Consider the following 21,105-nt stretch of genomic DNA (forward strand, 5'->3'; position numbering starts at 1 on the left):
GTCAAACAATGTACGATATATAAATCGATTTATGTTAAATAAATATTTTTTTCGATTTCGTATATGTAAACCCAACCGATTATATAACGATGCTTTTGTCATTTTAAAAAAATATAGGTGCTGTTGGAAAAAAATTTAAAGTAGCGACGCTTTGCAAGAAGTACCAAAATATAGAAATTTTTTCATATATATATATGTCACTTCAAAGAATGGCGTCGTACAATTAACTCACAACCTTACATTGTTAAACACACAATTACTGTAACGCGCACTTGTTCGGCAGCTATTTAATCTCCCACCTCCTCCAACGTCGTCACCTCTCGCAGACGGTCGACCTATTGAGTACTCCGCCGCGCGAAAGAAGCCGTCGGAAGGAGATCTCGAGCTGGAATTTGGGCTTTTAATGAGGGGAGTGAGCTTTGGGAGTAAACAAGAATCTGGTTTGAATCCCGTCTCTGGCTCGATTTGCACCAGTGAGTTTTGCGATCTAGTGGAGGTCTTGTTCTTTGATCCAAATTCGTAGTTCTTTTGTCGGCCAAGATCAAGTTTGAAGCTTTTCAATGAGAAAAATATCATCTTTCTTCTTTGTTGCTCCTAGATGTTGGTTTGGCATCAATCGCTTGTAATTTGGTTGCCGTTTTGCTGATCTTGGATGGGACTGCGGGATATCTTACTTCCTGAGATTCGTCTTGATATGCTGCTGAAAGGTGGGATGGTTTTTCGCAGGAGGAATTCTTTGACTTCAATTACCGGTGCATGAAATGGAGAGTGGTGGTTTTAGTAGGAGGATGTCGGTTCGATTGACCCCTAGAATTGCGAGCAGACCTAGGGTTTCTGTTCGCAGGAAGTCGTGGGTGGCGCCGAGACCTTCAATCAGTGATCTCGTAGTAGCCTTCTGTCTGGCCTCTCTCGTTCTCGTCGTTGGATGCATCGTCTATCTCTATGTTTTCCAATACTTTGACAGTGAGAATTCTGTTGCAGGATTAATCGGTGACGCTAATGTTTGTAATGTCTTTGATGGTAGTTGGGTGCCGGATAGTTCGTACCCTCTGTACAATAGTTCGGAATGTCCATTTGCTGAAAGGGGGTTTAACTGCTTGGCAAATGGGAGGAAGGATATCGACTATCTTAAGTGGAGGTGGCAGCCACGGCAATGTAATGTACCTAAATTCAATGTGCATGACATCTTGGAAAGGCTGAGAGGGAAAAGGGTAGTCTTTGTGGGTGATTCAATGAGTCGCACACAGTGGGAGTCTCTAATATGCATGCTCATGACTGGAGTGCAGGATCCCAAGACTGTTTATGAAGTCAATAGTAATCAGATCTCGAAAACGATTCGCTTCTTAGGTGTCCAATTCCAATCGTTCAATTTGAGCATAGAGTTTTTCCGCTCGGTGTTTCTTGTACAGCAAGGCTTTCCACCTAGACATGGGCCAAAACGGGTTCGGACAACACTACAGCTGGACAAGATGGATGACATAAGCAGGAAGTGGGTTGATTCAGATGTACTTATATTCAACTCTGGTCATTGGTGGACTTCAAGCAAACTCTTTGACATGTAAATCATTTAAATTTTCCCTTCATGTCCATAAGTTATAGTTGTATTAGACATGTAAATTAGTGTTGTATTCAGAACAACATTAAAGCTTTTTAACAATGAAAGTCGAAGAATGTCTATGATAGCTCTGTCATCACCATCTTATAGCTTTCATAAATTCATTGTCATCATAGTTTAGCAAAATTAACTCCTTCCATATGCTGGAATTTTGGTGGCCTTAAATGATGCAGAGGAATTTGGACTTCAAAGGGAATATTTATGTGCAATCTCTACTCCCTATGCGCTTTGAGTTCGAGTAATATCATTATAGAGTTAATGCATATTGGCATTTAGAACAAATCTTCTGTCCTTTTCTTGTGTTAATACTGGATTTTGAATGGTCTTTTTCTCAGGGGTTGCTATTTCCAGATTGGTGGAACCCTGAAGCTTGGAATGTCCATCAATTCTGCATTTAGAGTTGCTTTAAACACCTGGGCTTCTTGGGTCGAGACAATGGTTGACACAAATAGAACTCATGTCTTCTTTCGGACTTATGAGCCCTCCCATTGGAGGTATCTATTTATACCTCATCTGATTAAGTAGTCGAGCCTAATAGCTGGCTTGGCTGCATTTCCTAATGAACTAGAAATGATTTCCTTTGGTAATTTTTAATTTCAGCATTTTGCATGAGCAAGTACCTATAATAATAATAGTATATTTTCAAGTTTTGTTTGATAAAGGTTGCTGGTCAGATGGAGCTTGTGAAATACGTGGACTTTTATTTTTCTTGCTGAATTAGTTAACCATTTCTAATTCATCTTCCCTCCTATATTTGTATGTTATTCTGTAGACATGAACAGTCACTTTCTTTTTGGAATTTGCCTTCAGGAAAATTTATGCACGTCACAGAATGCAATTGGGGCCTCTAGTGGAATTTGATATATTGCTCACAGAAAGTAAGAAAGGACAATCTTGAATAGGTTTGATGGTTAGAGATGTTAAATTGAGAGCATTTTAGCATCTTCAACTGTAATTTAATCAGATTGAATCTGGCATAATTTTATTTTGACAAATAGATCTAGAAATATTCCAAGTTCAAGTTAGATATATAATTAAATAAGAAAATATAATGTTAAGAATTATCATCATGGTTCTAGTGAGGCAATATTCTATTAGAAAAACAACAAGCAACAAATTCATAATGAAGATAAAGAAGATACATATTACCAAGAGAATCAAGATAATCTTGGAGTAGGGGAGAGGAAAGAGTCCAAGTCTAATGAGACAAAAGCAACATGAAAGAGAATAATATAGGGGTACTGGTGGATGACAGTGCATTATTCAATACATGATCATTAATTTAATGCATATAACAGCAAAAATAAATTTTTTTTCAGTCAATACTAGTAACAATAACTTGAATTCTATGGCTCTTTTTATTGTAATTAAATCTTATTTTGTCGCCTACCAATTAATTAAAGTTTGACTCTCGGCATTAAGAATATAAGAATCTTTTCTTACCTAAATTTAATTATTTAAAAGTTCAGTACAGCTAGAGATATAAATCAAAAGATTATAACAAAAAATATCTATAATGATCGTCCTCCATTGAAAACTAAGTACCTAAGTCCTAGTGCTACTAAGATCAATCCTCTCATTCCTCCTTGGCTGATAACCCTTTTTTGAAAGCTTAATAAGCCAATGACATCGAGTGTAGGTTTGATCAACCTATTTCCAAATGAGAGTAGGACTAACTAGGCCAAGCCTACTCTTTCTATGGGTCCTCCTCATGCCTTGAAATGGGAAAAAATCTACCTTTTCTTGTTTTAGCTTATAATCACAGTTTGAGTAGAATGTTCTGAGTTTGATTAAGTAAAGCTCATGACCTCTTCAAATTGATGTAGAAATCCTTTCGGCTTTGGAATTCACCTTGTGGTACACCTTGCGATCCATCCCAAATCATCTCTAGAGCTGTCTTAGTCAAAGACACTTGACAAAGGGAACCATTAGCTACAACAATGTCCTCTTTGTTTGTCAGTAAATTGACACAAGACAGACAAGTATGATAGTACAAACTACACTTTAATCTTATATTAAATTTGTCACAAATTTAGAGAGCTATTAATCCAAACAGCAGCTAAAGTTTTGAGATAAGTTGAAAAGACAAGGGCCAAAAACTGTGAAATTAGTTAAAAGCTAAAAAAATGCTTGTCATAGAGAAAGGGAAGATGACTAAGGTCATTGAGCATAAAGAAACAAAATTTTATTCATAAAAATTTTAGCCATGCGTGTAAGTATTTATATATAAAATGTTGTGAATAGTTTTCTGGTGATTACCAAGCTGGAGGCTAGGGTGGAAACCTAGGTTTTATTTTGTGATTCCCATGTGCTAATGTGAGTTCCTTGCTGATTTTATGGTCTATAAGAAGACCAGCAGGGCATCAGAATTTGCTCCAGCAAAGTTCCCTTCAATGGTCAATTTAGCAGATGGTCAAAATATAATAAACAAGTTAAAGAAGGAGAGGAAAAGAAAGAGATACAAAGGTCACATTCTATCCTTTATATGGTCATGGTTACTCTAAGGGAATTTTAAATAGGTGTTGGATTCAGCCAACCAAGAGTTGACACCTGTGGATGGGGATAATGATCAAAGGTCTGCATCCAAGATCTCAAGCTCAACGCCATATGCATTGCATGGATGTCATATGGTAGCCCAGACTGTACCCCCAACACCTATGATGGAATTAGGGCACATACTTATGCATTCAAGATAAGGCTTTTAATCAATTATGTGAATCTCACAATAGCAAAAATTTTTACTAGCTTGATTTGGGACATAGTATAATTTAAACTATATATTCTTTGTAGTAAGTTCTTTAAGTTATAATGAATTTCAGGATAATAATTTTTTTGAAGCTAATAGAATCTTGATTTGATCCATAAATATGATATTAGATTTTTTTAGCTTGACATAGATTATCAAAATCTTACATTCCCAAGAAAAGTTGTCCTTTGAAAGATTTTTAGTTCACATGGCAACCATTTTAATCGGTTTGAACAAGTCACTGCCCAGATATGAATGCTTCACCGAAATAAACCATATTAATCCTGAGATTAAGTATTAAAACATAATAATCTTGGGATCGAGTGTTATTTTTCATCCATCTGCCATGACAGTTCTAGATACCTTGATTATTACTAATCTAACAAAGAAGATAAATATTTTCAATTAGTGAGTTCATCCATGCATAAGCATGGTAAGTTTGACAACATAAGGTATATTAGTTGTTAATAGATTGGTGCAATTCCATATTGGCAATTGTAGCTTATCCTCACTGAAATTTAGAGTTGGGGTGTGCTTATTCATTCGGTAATGATTTCATTGACATTTCTTTTTTTTTAATTGTCGTCATGCTCTACCATCTAAAAAGCAATCTAAAACATTTGATTGTAGATATTGTAGCAAATAGTAGTAGTGTCATACTTGAAGTCATGCTGAAAAGACATATAGGTAGCTTTTGAGCAAGTTCACATACAAATTCTGGTTGATTATATTACTTAAATATAGGTTGGCTCACATCGGTCAGATCATGGTTTGGCCACTCTCAAAATGACAACATGTTTTTTAAGAAAAAAAAAGTAATAAATCTTCAGTTAAGAGATATCTTGGCAATTGGAATATGCTGGCACAATCAAAATGTACCATACAGAAACATATTGGCAAACACAACACTAGCCAGGTCCTAGCTTGCACCATGCCAATTCGTGTTGGAGGTTGCCAACGTATGGCTAGGATAGCATTTGTCTCGTGCTGGTTGGCAATAGTGTCTTCTTACCTAGATGACACAGAATTGTAATGTCCCATAAAGGTGCTAGCATGCCATGTGTTGTAGAACAATAATCCTTGATTTTGGATTCTGATATAAGTTATAACCTATCAGACTTGTCTAGTATTAACAAAACTTGACTGTCTTACAGCTAATTTCTTGAGGATCATGGCTGATCTGGCAGACCTCAAATAGATAAAAGAAGGAGAAAGAAAAAGAATTGGTATTCATGATTAGAACTTACCAAAACTACCAAATTGGCTGAGCCCATAAAGCATGGGTTCAAAATAATTGTTGGTGTATGCATATTTTTAGATGAGCAATACTAAATGTTGAAAAATATAGTCATACTTCATTATAAAGTTTTGAAAGAAGTCTAGATATGCAATTTTAGCATTATCATTGTTGATCTTCATTGTACATGTATGATTTTGGTATAAAATAATTCATGCCTTTGCTGTAAGCAAAAACTTATGTTCCATTCTTGCTGTCTGCTTATCAGATCAAACTCATATATCCATCTGGGGCCCATGTTGCAACTAAGTTACCTAAACCTGGAAGTAAATTATGGCATCCTAGATATATGGTATTATTCTGTACTAATCCATCTTGGTTATCCTTGGTCCTTCTGGTTTAACATTTGGTGTTGGCAAAGCTACTTTTCTGCCCAAGACATTTGCCCCATTGAACTTGTGCTACTGTTTTTGTGGAGATCAGAATGCTTTTGAGTTCCCCTTCACTCTTGAAATATATTTGTTGGTTTTTATTTCACTCAATCAGAATTCAACCTCCATAAAGCATGCAATTGTCGGTTGTATCTAGCGCACAAGTTTTCATAAATCCCTGAAATCGTGGCCACAGTTTCTATAAACAGTAGGAAGACGACCATGGATTTGTAAACCAGTAGGTTGTTACCCATGGTTCTCGGTACTTTTTGTGTCCATCTAAGATTTAAAGGAATTACTGCAATGGAGTTCAACCAGTTGAAAGTAATAATTTCTTCTGGTGTTCATTTCTCGAACTTGACATGAACCACATTTCCTTCTTTTTGACAATGCTACTGGATACTATGTCCCATCGTGTCAATCACGTATTCTATATTTAAATGTACATTTAAAGGTGCATCATTGATTTTCCTTGTATTGTTCTCAAAATTTACAATTTAAAATCTGCACATTTGGTGTTACAGTGGCTCATACGAGAAGGTCTGTGAAGTAACACAGCAGCCCTTGTCTGAGGCCGAAGTGAATGACAAAAGTGAGTTTGCAGATATCATAGCTGAGGTAGTAGAAAGGATGACAGTCCCTATCGCTGTTCTTAATGTAACTTCAATGGGGGCTTTTAGGAGTGATGCCCATATTGGCACTTGGAGCCACCCTTCTACTATTGTCGATTGCAGCCATTGGTGTCTCCCTGGAGTCCCAGATGCTTGGAATGAACTTGTATTCTCCTGTCTGCTCAAAAAGGGTGAGTTTCTCACATGCTGCAATTTGAGTTTTTGGTTCCTGTTATATCATTTTAGTTAATATGTGTCCCCATATTCTACTTAAGGATGTACATATAATTATGTTTTATGAAGGGCTTATTTGTAAAAATCAGAATCCTAAGATTTCTTGCAAGAAGGAATTCTAGGGTTTCTTAAGTAGTATAATCTATAAATATGACACGGAATCAATCTTATCTGTCTCTTATTTAAATAAATTTGATTACTTTAGAGGTTATTTTTGCATATCATAAGTTACCACATGGCAGCATACTGAATAATTCTGATCTAGTAACCGAGTTTACTCAAGGAAGAAGAAAATGTGAGAAGAATTTGAAAAAAGTCATATTATGATTGTGATTGAAGATTCCAAATCCTGATGGAAGATTTTATGAAAATTGATATCTACGAGGATGAAAGTATATTAATCAAGAATGTTATTTTCTTCGAAGGGAAAATCAAATCATATATTTGATGTGATGTAATTATAAATTTTTCTCTTTTTCTTTTCTTGTACTTGGCCTGTAAAAAGGGGCTAGAATATTATAATGCATCAATGAGAGATAAATCAATGAATCATGTTTTTTTCCCACCTTATGTGTTAGTAGTGTGAGATCACAATTATGTTTCCTTTGGTATGATTTCATCGTCCAATTGTGAGACATGCGGAGGTGCGAGGCCTTCATCCTAGGAGTTTTGCTTCTTGAGCCAAAGCAAGTCTGGTTGTTATCCTTTTTTTATAATTATTTTCCTATTATTATCTCTTTTCTTTTCTCTCTCTCTCTCTCTATAGCTCTCTATCATCAAAAGGAAATCCATTGCTACTCATCATACATCAAAATATCATTGTGTGAGCTATCTCTATGCCTTAAAAGAGGAATCCACTAGTTGATGGATTTGTGTTAGGAACCTGAGAACAGCTTTGGAGGGAGGATAAGATCATATTCTGTAAAAAGTTTTTTATTAATCATCAGAGCATGTAGGTCATTAGCCTATCATAGAAATATATGAGTTGATCCATGAATATTTTTTATGGATCCATGATTTGATGAACATCTTGGATCTAGATATATTCATAAGTCATGATTTAGAATACTTTGAGAAATTTATATTTTGTCTGGTTTGAATTTTGAATGATGTCATAAAGATAATTGTTTATAAGATCTTGATCAGATTTTTGGGTGTATGATAGATTGAAAAAGAAAAAAAAGGAGAGAAAGGATCTGTCATAGCGTGCTAAACATGCAACATATGAGTGGCTTGCGGTGGCAATCTAGACCAATGGAAAAAAAAAACCAAATTGTTGCAGCAAGCCGAGGCCATGGCTTACTGTCAACACTTGCAACATCCATGCAGCATATTAGTATAGGAAAGAAGGAAAAAAATTCATGATTTGGTTCTTTTTTGTTAAACCAGTTTGGTGCGTTCTTAATAATTTAACTGATTTATTCTATATATGTGCACCCCAAATTACCCTTATCCTCCTTCGCCTCCACCTCCACCCGTCCTCGCCCACCTTCGCCTCCTCACTCTCCTCTTCCTCCACTGCATCCTCCTCTCTCTCTCTCCCCCGCCTCCCTCCCTCCCCCCACTCCCCCCCCCCCCCCCCCTTCCTCTTCTTCCAAAAATAATATTTCTATAAAATTCAAAATTTTAATTCTTTTAAAATCCTCCAAAAATGGAAACAGTACATGGATAAATGTCACAATCATATGTGGGTACAAATATATAAGTTTAAAGTGTTTTAGACCAAGGTTCGACTTCTCGTGCCTACCGACCAATGTGCGACACATACTGCCCTGTATTGGCGTGTCGTGTGTCGGTACAACAGGACATGTTGATGGCACCAAAAAATCTCCAAAAAACCTTGAAAATACCTGAAAAGTAGGAAAAACATAGATTAGGGTTTTTAATTTGGAACTAAATGAAAATTTAGTTTAATTTCATAAAAAATAATCTAAATTAGGAAGGGATAGCGGCATATATCTTTTTCGGGCTTTAAGTAGCTTTGCGGCACGTTTCAAACCTTTTTTCCAGTGATATTCAATTTTCTACAAAGATATGACTTAAATTGTTAGATTACGAGTTTAAAACTTTAAGATTCAACAAAGATATGACTTAAATTGTTAGATTATGAGTTAAAACTTTAAGATTCAAATAAATCAAGCAATAAATGGATTGGTCGATGGATATACTTAGTTCTACCGCCAAAATGAACAGTGGGAGTCAACAAGCAATGGATCGGGGTCCTTGATCTTATATATTTATATATCAATATGATATGTTTGTTGGACCCAATCCTGAAATTGATTCCACGACATGGTATATTGACAAACCGTATGCCATTGGTTTATCAATGTAGTGACGATTGTAGCCTAATTGTTGTGAACTAAATGTGTTCGAGGCGACTCCTCAAGCAAGTATGATTGTGGCATGTATTGGTGCGAACGTTGGAGAACGCTGAAACTTCTACTTTTGCCATTGTCCTGTTGCTTCGTATTATAAAACCTATCTACCTCGAAAAAGGACCAACTATCATCGTATTGTTGGCTGTAAGATAATCCATAATATAGGAATACAATGAGCTCCACTTTATGTCTACATTGTATAGGGTCTATTGCATTTGCTCAAAATCATCAATTGCCTTTCCCTTCCCTTTTCGTGTGTAAACATGATGACTACCTCGATCTTCATGATATGAATCTTAGGTGGCATGCATAAAATGCTGCTCGGTATATGTATTAATCGAAAACTGAGTAGATCGACTCCTCACCGTCGCCACCATTGATGGTTGAGATACTACTGTCCACGTCACTGGTATGTCTACGGACCGAGCAGGTTGTTGAATGTGATTGAGAAGGTGTCTCGTCACCCGACTCAGATTTTTTCTAATGGTTCGACTGATGCTATTGCCTTCCCCTTTGCTTTTGCACACTGGGCGGACGATTGTGACTGTTGGGTGTCATGACCTCGAGTAGTCTGACTCGAGGATGTTCAGCTCCTTCCGTCACGTTTTGACCGAAGGGGATCTTCTTCCTACTAGGGATGTTGTTCCGCTTCTTATATTGTCTCGGTGATAAAACGAGAAGGACGTAGATGATCTTCTACCTCATCAAGTAAAGGATCCCCTTGGTTCTCTGCTGCTTCGATCCATTCCAACATTGATTATGAATCTTCATTGTGGCATTAAAGCTTTGTTGTTGGGCTGGTCGGTAAGTAGCACCCGTTTCATATAATTTCAAGCGGTTTGGCAGTCCTTGGTGGATTCTACAACAGTAACAATATTAATAACAAATTGTAATGTCCTAACTGTTTGAGGCTGACTAGATTTTTTCTACCATTCAATTCTGTACCAAAGTCTCTTGTTTAATTATGAGGATTCTACCTCCTTTTGTTGTTTCACTTAAAATTTTCTTAGTCCTCCTCTATTTTTCTTGTGCTACTAATACTAATCAACTTAATTTATCTGATCACATCTACATATATTCTTTGAATATGTTTATACCATCTTAGATAATCATCCTTGTTTTATTTTCTATTGAAATTACACCTAAGCACGCACGAATGAGATATTCTTTTTCTTAGTAACTTTGCTGGTTCACTTCAGCATTTCCATCTCAGCTACATAAGGGTATTTTCACATGATGTTCACTAATTATCCAGTACTTGGATCCGATTGGTAAACTTTTTTGTTTAATTAAAGGGGGCACCTGATTATCACATAACCGTCAATAATTCTCGCAGCTTTAACCACTATTTTTTTTTGCTTTATGAAAAATATGTTCATCAATTTCTTCATTTTGTTAAATAACATATCAAAGATACCTAAAACTTTTACTCACAAAATCTTATTGTCCATTCATCCTAATTACATCATCAATTCTTTTCTTAGTATTACCAAATTTACATTTCATATATTTAATCTCGGTCCTACTTAATCTATTATCTTTATCTTCTAGGGTCTGTTTCCTTAAACTCAAGTTTAAATTTTAAATTTAACTTAATATAAACGCATATCAATTAGAATTTTATTGCCAGCAAAAATAAAAAAAATATTGTCAGTAAATAATATACATCATAGGAGTCTATATGTTATATGGCGTGCATATTTATCCATTACTAAATAAGGTTGGGACTTAAAACTGATCTTAATAACAACTACATATAAGTTGATAATGATTAATGTCTAGGTAGCACAGTGGCTTCGTGGTGTTGACTATGATTTTGTTATTAGTGCTACTAAACCGTGTAGGTCATTTGCTAACTAATTGTGATGCTTAAAAGTTCTTGATTATTTTATATGTGCAGGCTGGAGAAAGTTGGAAAAATGATGTTCCAGATCATGATCTTTTCTTTTTTTCCTTGTTATAATTTGTTATTCTTTTTGGAAGTGCAAGGTTGTCTCTGAGATGAAGCAGAATGCCAGGGAACGTGGTTCTCATCCATTCTTTAACTGTTACTTTTATTTGTAGCATATTGTTCGGTTTCTTTTCTCAAAGGAAGAGGAAATGATTATCTTGGAACATGTGTGTAATGACACTTGATGTTTTACAATTGAGAATGTGAGTTTTGGTTTTACATGTAATTCCTATGGTAAATAAACCATAGTAATGAGAACATGTTTCAATTTCTTCTGAAAGGCTATTTTCTCTCTCTTCCTATGTTATAACTTTTTTTTTTTTTTCTATAATTACTTCTTTACGTTATCTGTTTCATAGAAGATGAAAACTACAAACCTGTAGCTGTTATGCCCCTATTTGCTTATTTTTCTTTTGGACTTGCAACTCCAACAATGATACAATTTACTAAGCTAGAAACGAGCAAATTGGATTTGAAGAACTTTTAATAGGTTCACTGCGTACAGGTAGGTATTTTTTTCTTTTTTCTTTGTTAGGATGTCCATGAAGTAGCAGAAGTCTCCAAATACTTGTGCGTCTTTGCTTTTTAGATCCTGTTGGTTGTTGGAAACCCTATGCATATATATACGTAATGGTTGGCCAATGCCCATTGATGTGATTTGCATTATGTCATATCTGCCTGTTCTTGTAGAGATGTATTGCAATAAGTTCTCCTTTTGTTCTATCAGCTCGATGATTCATTCACCTGAGAGGCTTTTCTAAGCAGCATTACGAGAACGATGTTTCTATGTTGAAGTCGGTTTCTGTGAAATGTTTGAGCTGCTTTTCTCTTTGCTTTCTTGGGCCGTTAATGCTGAATCTAATTGTCATGTCTCTTCAAACTCACTGAAGAAGAAGAATGGCGGCAAGACTGAGCAATTCTGTTAAGTCGATGGAGCCGCTGGAGTTCCCTTTGTGTTGGCTCTCAGGTGGTGGTGGTGAAGGTGGCTTGCCCCAGTTTTGCCTTGGATCGGTCACGTTGCGATTCCAGTGCTCGTCGGAGAAGTTGGCGCTGTCGTGCACTCTCTGTCTCGTCGTTAGCGAAATTATAAATAAATTTCTAAAAATATTTTAAAGGATCATCGTCGTTTACCACCTACCGCTCAGTAGGAAGATTGAATTTGTTATAGAATCTATTTCCAAACCACCTCATACAATAGAATAGAATGACCCTCTAAAACTTAATGGTTAAAGATATAATTATGATAAATGATTCATTCATCTTAGTTTTTTTTTTTTTTTTTTTTTTTTTATTATCATGGGACGTATCCATCCTATTTCTAAAGAAAAAATGATTGGATGATACTATTGTGCATAGACTATACGGAGAGAGTTGAAATAATATTAAGAATAAATACTTACTTCCTAAAATTGATGACTTGTCTAATTAAGTACAAGGTGTATTAGTATTTTTTAAAAATTGATTTAAGATCAGGGTATCATCAATTGAAAAGGAGATTCCTAATACCGCCTTCAAGATCAAATATGTATATTTTAAATTTTTAGTAATGCCATTTGGTCTAACAAATGCACCAACCAGACTTAATGAACAACGTATTCAAGAAGTATATAGATATATTTGTGATAATATTCTACATATTACTCTAAGGAGTAATATGTAGAATATTAAGAATATATTTGAGTTTCTTGAATGAAAGATAATTGTATGCAAAGCTTAACAAGCGTGAATTTTAGCTAGAGAAGATAATATTCTTTAAATTTAATGTATCTAAGAAAAGAATCTTATTTGCAAAAATTGATTCGGATTGACTAATGTAATTAAGGTAAGGAGATTTATTGGGATAACATGTTATTATAGAAATTATATGCAAAAATTATCTAAGTTAGTATCCACCCTCACCCAATTAGCAAAAATAAATATTTAATTAGAATGAACTGAAATTAGTTTCGAAGGACTAAAAAGGGAGATTGATTTTAGCTCCAATTCTTGTTGTCTCATTTGGAGGATTCATGATGTATTTTGATGCAAAATGACAGAGTTATAGCTTATGCATTAATATAAATAATAAAATTATATTTTATTATTTTTATAGGGGCTATCAATAACAAACTTCAAAAATATTTGTAGAGGGATAGTGTAGATTGATTATATTTCAGCAAAAACAAAATAATATACTGGGGATGCATTAGGTGAAGAAGGTTCATCATCCGGAGTAAGAGCAAGACAATGATATTAATCCATTAGTCATGTTTAAGACGATCTATAGAGTAGTAAACAATATTAATCTTAGCATAAAATGATCCTTAATATATATATATATATTATTGCTATGATAATCATGAGCTAAAAAAGAAATGTGGTGCTTGCATGCACCATATTAGAAGGCTTAACGATGCTCCTTATCCAAATTAAGGTTTCAGAAGGGATGGAATTATCAAAATTATCAGCCAATTTAATATCTATCGTATAAGTAACTTTTATCACTTGATCAATTAGCACTTGCAAGGGAATAATAATCTCATGGATTAACCGTCGAAGGACCACCTAAAACTCGAGATACTTTGTCAAAAGAGTAGAACAATAGGACAAACGAGAAGTTGTTCGTCATGTGGGCCAAAACAAATCTAACCTTTCTTAAAACCAAATCTAAGAGAATAGATAGATACATGCGATCCCAGTTATTGCCGACCAGTGATTTAGCGTCGAGGAATCGGGCCTATGTTACTCTTGTTGCTACCCTCCAAAAGATAACCCTTCTTCAGCTGGCTTATGGCTTCTGTCGTGCTATGTTGCTTTCAGAATGACCCACCCTCATCTTTGTTTTCTTTTCCTAGGGAGGGGGGCAAAGCATCTATCTTGAGGCTACCTGCAAACCCAGGAGTCTGTCTCTTGGCTCTTTTGCAGCTCCTCTATCTGATGCTTTAATCTTCTTGAAAGACTGGTTTCCGTTGTATTCCAAAGCTAAACAAGAAAGGTAAAGACAAAACACTTACTTGTCTCTAGAAGTAAGAGCAGCAGGGAGATTACTACCTAGACTCCAAATCGAGCACAAATGTAAAGCTAGATTAGCAACCTTGGTAGAACGAATCTTTCAAATTTGAATGTGGTTTCTGCTTCTGCCTCATCCTGCTCAATTCTTCGATATCTGCTTTAGGCCCTTCCTTGGTTATCTAAAGATATATGACTTGGGATTCGTCGCAGGCAGGTCTTTTTGACTTGGAAATTAAAGTTCTCTAACATTCTCATTTAGACATTTGTCTTTCCTTTTTTCCGAGGATGTTTATCAACGAAAGAATCCTAATTCCACTAGCTTTTCCTCCACTTTTTCCGGTTCCACCTTGTGCAACCGTTGATATTTCTCTTGCAGTTATCATGGATACTGTGTGCTCTTTTCGGCAAGCCTGATCATGTTGCAGTTATCATGGATACTGTGCACCAGGCAATCCATCTAGTTTTTGGTAGAAAGTCTCGACATTGTTTAGAAGATAACTTCATAATGATTCTCTAAATGCAAATAAAGACCCACTGTCATCGTCTCGTATGAGATATAGTATTCATATAATATTCAACAATAAGGTTGCTCCTTGTGCACAAGTTGGATTACAGCTTTTGTTTTTGGAGCAATATCAGATGCTACGTACGTCATTCGATTAGAAGATAACTTGACCAAGGGCAACTCGGATTACAGCTTTTGTTTTTGGACCAATATCAGATGCTACATCATTCAATTAGCAAGGCACAGAGGTCTGTGAAGTTTCAGCAGAGACAAAAGCATGGAGAAAGATGCGAGATCAGCTCCTGTAAATTACAACAAAACAAGGCAGAATAGCTTTAGGATCGAACACGAATAGCTCATCCAAATTTGAGTAGATTCCTGCCATGCCAGCCGCTGAATCATACTCCTCCAAATCATCCTGTTTCCTCTTCACCCTGCCAGCTATAACTCTGCACACCAGCATCGCAGTCTTATCCGATACGTTGTCAGCGGCATCGTGTGCTCTCCCACTGGTAGCCATCGTTCCGATTCTTCCATGTGAATCGATCTTGAATCCATCCCTTACAATGCTGCACAAGCTGCACTTGGGGATAGAGTTGCACAAGTTAGTGGCCCCATCAAGGCCGATGGAGCACATAAAAGTGGTGCAGTGGAACCTCAGGAGCTCATTTCCATCTGCGGTGCACCTCGGGTGCTTCCTTGCTAGCTTGCTGGCCTTGATCTTTATGGAGTCCCGGTAATCTTCAAATCTTGTCAGTGTTCTGTTGGTATTGTGGACCTTTAGGATCCTGTCGATTTTGCAAACTGGTGTTTGCTTCTTTAGCCAACTCGATTGGAATATGATCTCAACTATGTTTCTGCTAGTGTCTTCAGGTCCCAATTCTGATACTGAGGGGGCCAAAAAGGTAGAAAGATCAAATAAATACCAAGTTGATTTCATAGCCAAAAGTAAATATACATGGATAATATGTATGCCTGGATTGGTCACAGGTGGATGAAGCGAAGAAAATTAGAAATATACATGGATAGTTTGCTTTCCAGGAGAATAGTTGAGATGCTAGGGAAGAAAGGAAATCGAACCTAAATAGGTATAAGGGCATTGCCAGTAAGTTGATCAAATTCCATGAACAGAGAACTAGCAACATTCTAGCAGTCGAGGCCAGAACCTCAGAATTCGAATCGAGTTATTAGCAAAGATTTAGTATGCTGTGTTTGTGAGATATGCTGTATACCTCCTATGTTAAGAATTCAAAAGCACATTTTCATGACAAGCATGGCAACCCCAGAAACTCATAAGAGTATGGCAGGTAGCTCATAGATTTTTTATGTTCGGAAATAACATTTTGCTTCTTCTTAAATCATCAGTCATCAATTTCCACACAGACTTTTGAGATCACATGGATCTTAAATTTGTGTAGCAACAAAAAAGGTGCAATTTCCAAGACTTTTATAAGATTCACAGCTAATTTTGAGCAAAGAGGGATGAGGAGGCTTGAGAAGGACAACAAAAGAAACACTGCTAAATAAAGAAAAAGGAACAAAGGAAAGAGAGAATGTAGTGATTAAATGATGCAAACTAAGAAGGGGAAGAGAACATTCTACCTGCATGCCTCACCGCCTGGTGAATCTCCAGACTCTCAGCTTTCACAAAAATCTCTCCACAGTCAGGGCAGGTACAGATTGTCGTCCCCAGAGAGGAATCCCTTGACAGCATACTTATGGGATCGACCACCATGTGACACTCATAACAGCCATAAAGCCTCCTACGATGCATTCGCCTGAAAGAGCCACCAACAGAAGAAGTAGAAGAAGAGGAGGCAGCCACAGAAGCAGCAGAATGAGAGGAGGGCTTGGAAACAACTCCATTGATCTCACTCAAGGGCTGTTTCTTGGTTCCTTCACCACCATTATCATTACCACTACCACTACCACTACCACCACCTGATGCTGCGGCATTTTTCTTGCAAGGCTCAGCTAAGATCGTCTCTGGCCTCTGCATGTCCCTCAGCTTGCAAATAGATCCAGAGCATCCCATCCGCATGCTGTGCCCATTGTTCCTTTCTCCTGGTTGGTGATGCTTGCATGTGAAGAAGCTTCTAAGTGCTCCCTTAGCAAACGGGCTCTGTGCTTCCTGTTGGAGGCTTCTCTCTTCTTCCTTCCGGGTCTGCTTCTCCCTGGCTCTCCTGGCTTCTGCTGCCATTAGAGAAGGGGAAGCTCGAGTTATTCTTCCGCAAAATAAGTGCTGGTGGTGGCCTGCTGATGCCTTTGTAGTGGATGGTGGAGTGATGTCAGGGAGGAGGAGGGGCTTCGATGCAAGGAGTGATGGGTGCTACTATTTTTTTTTAATGGTGAAGCTTCAAAGGAGGTAATTCTACAGTTTTCTTCGAGCTGCTTACATAACTTTCTGCAGGTTAACACTAGGAAACTGCATCCAACTCAGGGATCCAAAATGGAACAGAGTGCGAGGGGAGGGAATGGTCCTCATGGGACCTGCTTTGCCTGTTAAAGTTCATGTGCTTACTCATTGCAGGCATCACCGGGGGGTAGCACAGGGAATAAAGCAGGCAGGGAGAAAGCTTTTCTTTCAGAAAAATTCTACCTCTTTAGAAACCTGGAATCAATTCCCGAGGTGCCACTTGGTGTTTAGCTACTCAATTCAAAGTGACAACTTGCCGTCCTTATTTCAGCATTCATAATGTATGTTTCCTTGAGGATATGTATGATCTTTAGATCCTTGATGTCGTGCAAAAGCAGTCAATGGCTTCTTCAAACTTTCTTTTAACTTGCTTTTTTGTTGCTTGTAATAGGCAACAAGATTCGATGCACTGATTGGTCGTTTTCTTTCTTTCTTTATTTTTTTTTCTTTTTTCGTCCTGATTTTTTTTATATTAAAAATATTTTAGTAGATAATTATATTTCCGTCCTGATTTTATTTTAGTAGATAATTTTACTCTCTTGGCTTGAAGGATGATAAGCTAGTAAGATGATAGCCATGAATACCCAATCCATCTAGGTAGGTCCTCAGGAAGGGAAGGGTGACAGTATCCCTCCCAAGCAATGTAGTGCTTACCATTAGAAGAATGACTATTTTGCCCAAAAAAATAATAATAGCAATTTAATTTTACCCAGATTACCTTAGCTATCCAAGAGACACTAAGAGAGTGCAACGGCGAAAGAAGATAATCCTACCAGTCTGAGATTAAAAGGATCCCTGCCAGCAGGCAAGTCTATCATTGACAAGCTGGATAATATAGTAGTGGGATGATAACCGGACAATCTTCTTCATGGAACCTCTCCTCAGCAGTAGTACGGCCAGACTGTACAGAGACTTGGGGTTTAGTTGTTTCCCACTTGATAAACCTGGATCAGGTACTTCCAGTCAGTTCATTTCTTGTGTTCAAATGTTGAATACATAGGGTAAGTCATTGATGATGTTGAAAAAACTAAGCAGTCAAGAGAATGACAGTACCTTAGACATGATAGACATCAGAAGATTCAAACGATGATGCCGATGTTGGAATTATAAGAGATGCATCCTGCTTCACACCATGGATGCCCTGAAATGATGTTCTTACGGATCACAATTTTCTGGTGTCAGTGAACATGTTTAGCTCATGGCCAATATATTCTCTGGAAAGGAAGAAAAATGCAACAAAATAGAACCTTTTCGATGTTCAAAAAGTTTGTAGGACAACTCCAACTGACGAAGGCTACTCGAGAATGTTGGCAACCACACGTGAAGTACCAAAACTTTTTTCTTATGCAAGTCAAAATCTTTGGGCATGATTGACAATTATACCCATTCGTTCGCATCATTTCTCGAGTGGCTATTAACCTACAATGGTAAGAGATATTAGAAACTAAATACCAGAAAAAATAGCATTATTTCTAGTGTTCATATAGATGAAATTATTAGTGCAAACAAAATATTCAGCAAGAGTATGATTTGCCTGTCTACTTGTTCCACGCGCCATCACCATGATATACCCTTTATCCTTTCCACACCTCAGAAGATTCAAGCGTCCTGTAGATATATAAAATTCTATACTTGTTGAAAGAAAAAAAATTTCCACTAAGACCTACTTGGTTTGACTTAAAAATTCTGTACCTTTCTGAGAGCTTTTGGGTAAAGCATTGTTCCAGAATGCAGGCTTTCTAAACATGTCTATTCTTCCCAGAACTAACAAATGCAATCCACAATATTCAGGATGGCAACGAGATATAGATATCATTGAGTCCTAACTTGGACCCAGCTTTTTCCAGCATCCTTAATATTCATTCTTCTGCTTAACTCTCTAAACTTAGCTGAAACATCTGAAAAACCCTGGCTAGCATAAATATTAGGCAATGTAATGTACCCTGATGTATCACATGATATAGATTGAAACAAGTCAACCTGAGCAAGCTTGCCAAGTTCTGAATTTTGATGAATCTGAAAACTGCTAAGCAAAGAGTTATGTGCAGTTTCATCATGCCGATAAGGCATCACAGAAATCATCTCCCTAGCCTCTTCAAACAATCCGGCTCTGCATAAAATGTCTATCATGCAATGATAATGCTCTATCCATGGTTTCAAGCCATGCCGATCTTCCATGGACTTGAAAATCCTGCATGAATCTGCAACCAGGCCGGCATGTCTGCAGGCTGAAAGAACACTCAGGAAAGTGATCTCATTTGGTTCCACCCCTGCTTTTATCATCTCCCGGAAAAACTTCAGTGCTTCTGTTGCCTTCCCATTACTCCCACATCCAGTTATTATCCCAGTCCAGCAGACAGTATCCTTTTCAACTTCAGACTCAAATACCTTGAAGCCATCATCAATCTCACCACATTTCGAGTACATATCAATTAACGAAGTAACAGTGATGCTTTCTGATTCAAACCCTCCCTTAACAATATATGCATGAACCTGTTTGCCACCTTGAACCCACAGAATAACCGAACAAGCTTTAAGAATGTTTGATACCAGAAAGTGGTCCACCTTGATTTTCAAGCGAATCACTTCTCTAAACAGATTAAATACCAACTCATTTGACCCTTCTCGCAAACAGCCGGTGATTAGTCCAGTCCATGCAATTACATCCTTGTGAGAGAGATCGTGAAACAATCTAAATGCATCTACTAAATTCCCACATCTTGAATAAAGATCTACCAGATTGCTGCCAACAATATGGTTTCTGTGGAATCCACTAATAATGATCAAACTGTGGACTTGAAGACCAATTCGCGTATTCTGTAAGTTAATGCAAAGCCGTAGAGCACTTGAAAAGGTAAAATGATCAAGCTGAGTGCCTGATCTGTAGATCTCTGACATCAGATCAAGTGCATGTACAGTGTATCCGTTAGCAACAAATCCAGAAAACATGGAATTTAGCAGAGGTAATCTGTCAGTAAGACCTTTGTAGTTCATGCACTCGTCATATTGCTTTATTGCCTCATTTATTTGGCCACATTTGGAGTACATATCAATCAGCGAGGAGAGAATAAAGCATCTGAAGAGAAAACCAGATTTAATGATGTAGTTATGAATCTGCTTTCCCATTTTAAAAAAAGTTAAGACCCCACATATTTTTAGAGCACAGGGAATCGTATAATGGTCAAGCTTAAAACCCTTTGAGTGCATCAAATAAACATAATCTAATGCTTTTGGGCTTTCCATTTCTGCAAACCCAGAGATCATGGTGTTGTATGAGATGGCATCCGGTTTAGAAAACTGATAAAATAGGTTCTCTGCCTCGAATGCGCTGCCTTTTCTGAAATACCCAGCAATCATCGTATTCCATGAGGTAGAGTTGGCCTGAGAGAGCTCATCAAACACAAATCGGGCTTCACTGAAACTCCCACATTTGATGTACATATCAACAACAGCGTTCATCAGGACCACATCTGATTGCAATCGATTGTTCAAAACATGTCTGTGGATCCACCTGCCCAACTCATGATTGCCAACAACGGCACAAGCTTTCAAGGCGGCGGAATAAGTATAGCCATTGGGTTCTTCAGATCCGTGATTCAACATCCGGGTAAAAGTTTCGATAGCCAAGTCAGGATGGCCAGCACGAGTTTGTGCTGAAATCAAGGTGGTCCAAGAGACCACATTCCGGTGAGGCATTTCACCGAACAGCCTCTGTGCGCCATCAAGGAACCCAGAGGCCCCGTACATATCGATGAGATGATTCGCGATAAGGACGTCGGGACAGAGGCCCCGTTTCAATAGCTGCGAGTGGATCGACATACCTTCCTGAATGGCCAGGACTCGACCACAGTGGCGTAAAGCGCTTGTGATTGCGTCAACGTCCAAGACCCGTCCAAAGAACCCGAGAGGGCGGGTGGCCGAAGAGCTCCATTTCCTGGCTGCATTCAAGGCATTTGGTAGTCCGATCGAACGCATCTCCCAACTTCC

General features: G+C 37.4%; 3 protein-coding genes across 10 annotated transcripts; 1 reads left to right on the forward strand and 2 right to left on the reverse strand.

Moving 5' to 3' along the window:
* The first annotated feature begins 305 nt into the window (after window positions 1-305).
* On the forward strand, window positions 306-11,501 carry LOC135622241 (protein trichome berefringence-like 7). Of its 6 annotated transcripts, none has more exons than XM_065123892.1 (5): window positions 308-496; window positions 599-1,558; window positions 1,951-2,109; window positions 6,554-6,831; window positions 11,156-11,501. In XM_065123892.1, exons 2-5 carry the CDS (start codon window positions 762-764, stop codon window positions 11,176-11,178), a joined length of 1,257 nt encoding a protein of 418 aa, XP_064979964.1. In that variant the 5' UTR covers window positions 308-496; window positions 599-761; the 3' UTR covers window positions 11,179-11,501. The 6 variants fall into 6 exon arrangements, with proteins under 6 accessions (XP_064979970.1, XP_064979964.1, XP_064979967.1 ...); XM_065123895.1 differs by having other exon boundaries at window positions 727-1,558; XM_065123896.1 differs by having other exon boundaries at window positions 308-473.
* A 3,336-nt stretch (window positions 11,502-14,837) lies between these two features.
* On the reverse strand, window positions 14,838-17,223 carry LOC135622242 (uncharacterized). Of its 2 annotated transcripts, XM_065123902.1 has the most exons (3): window positions 16,305-17,223; window positions 15,359-15,590; window positions 14,838-15,280 (listed from the first exon to the last, which is right to left on the reverse strand). In XM_065123902.1, the coding sequence occupies exons 1-3, from the start codon at window positions 16,900-16,902 to the stop codon at window positions 14,998-15,000; spliced, it is 1,113 nt and encodes a 370-aa protein (XP_064979974.1). In that variant the 5' UTR covers window positions 16,903-17,223; the 3' UTR covers window positions 14,838-14,997. The 2 variants fall into 2 exon arrangements, with proteins under 2 accessions (XP_064979974.1, XP_064979973.1); XM_065123901.1 differs by having other exon boundaries at window positions 14,838-15,590.
* A 551-nt stretch (window positions 17,224-17,774) lies between these two features.
* Window positions 17,775-21,093, reverse strand: LOC103996569 (pentatricopeptide repeat-containing protein At4g08210-like). Of its 2 annotated transcripts, none has more exons than XM_065123900.1 (5): window positions 18,811-21,093; window positions 18,653-18,726; window positions 18,366-18,537; window positions 18,172-18,259; window positions 17,775-18,062 (listed from the first exon to the last, which is right to left on the reverse strand). In XM_065123900.1, the coding sequence occupies exon 1, from the start codon at window positions 21,091-21,093 to the stop codon at window positions 18,931-18,933; it is 2,163 nt and encodes a 720-aa protein (XP_064979972.1). In that variant the 3' UTR covers window positions 17,775-18,062; window positions 18,172-18,259; window positions 18,366-18,537; window positions 18,653-18,726; window positions 18,811-18,930. The 2 variants fall into 2 exon arrangements, with proteins under 2 accessions (XP_064979972.1, XP_064979971.1); XM_065123899.1 differs by having other exon boundaries at window positions 18,172-18,272.
* Between the last annotated feature and the right edge of the window lie 12 nt (window positions 21,094-21,105).

This window comes from Musa acuminata, chromosome BXJ2-9 (genome assembly GCF_036884655.1).
Source record: "Musa acuminata AAA Group cultivar baxijiao chromosome BXJ2-9, Cavendish_Baxijiao_AAA, whole genome shotgun sequence".
Taxonomy (NCBI): Eukaryota; Viridiplantae; Streptophyta; class Magnoliopsida; order Zingiberales; family Musaceae; genus Musa; species Musa acuminata.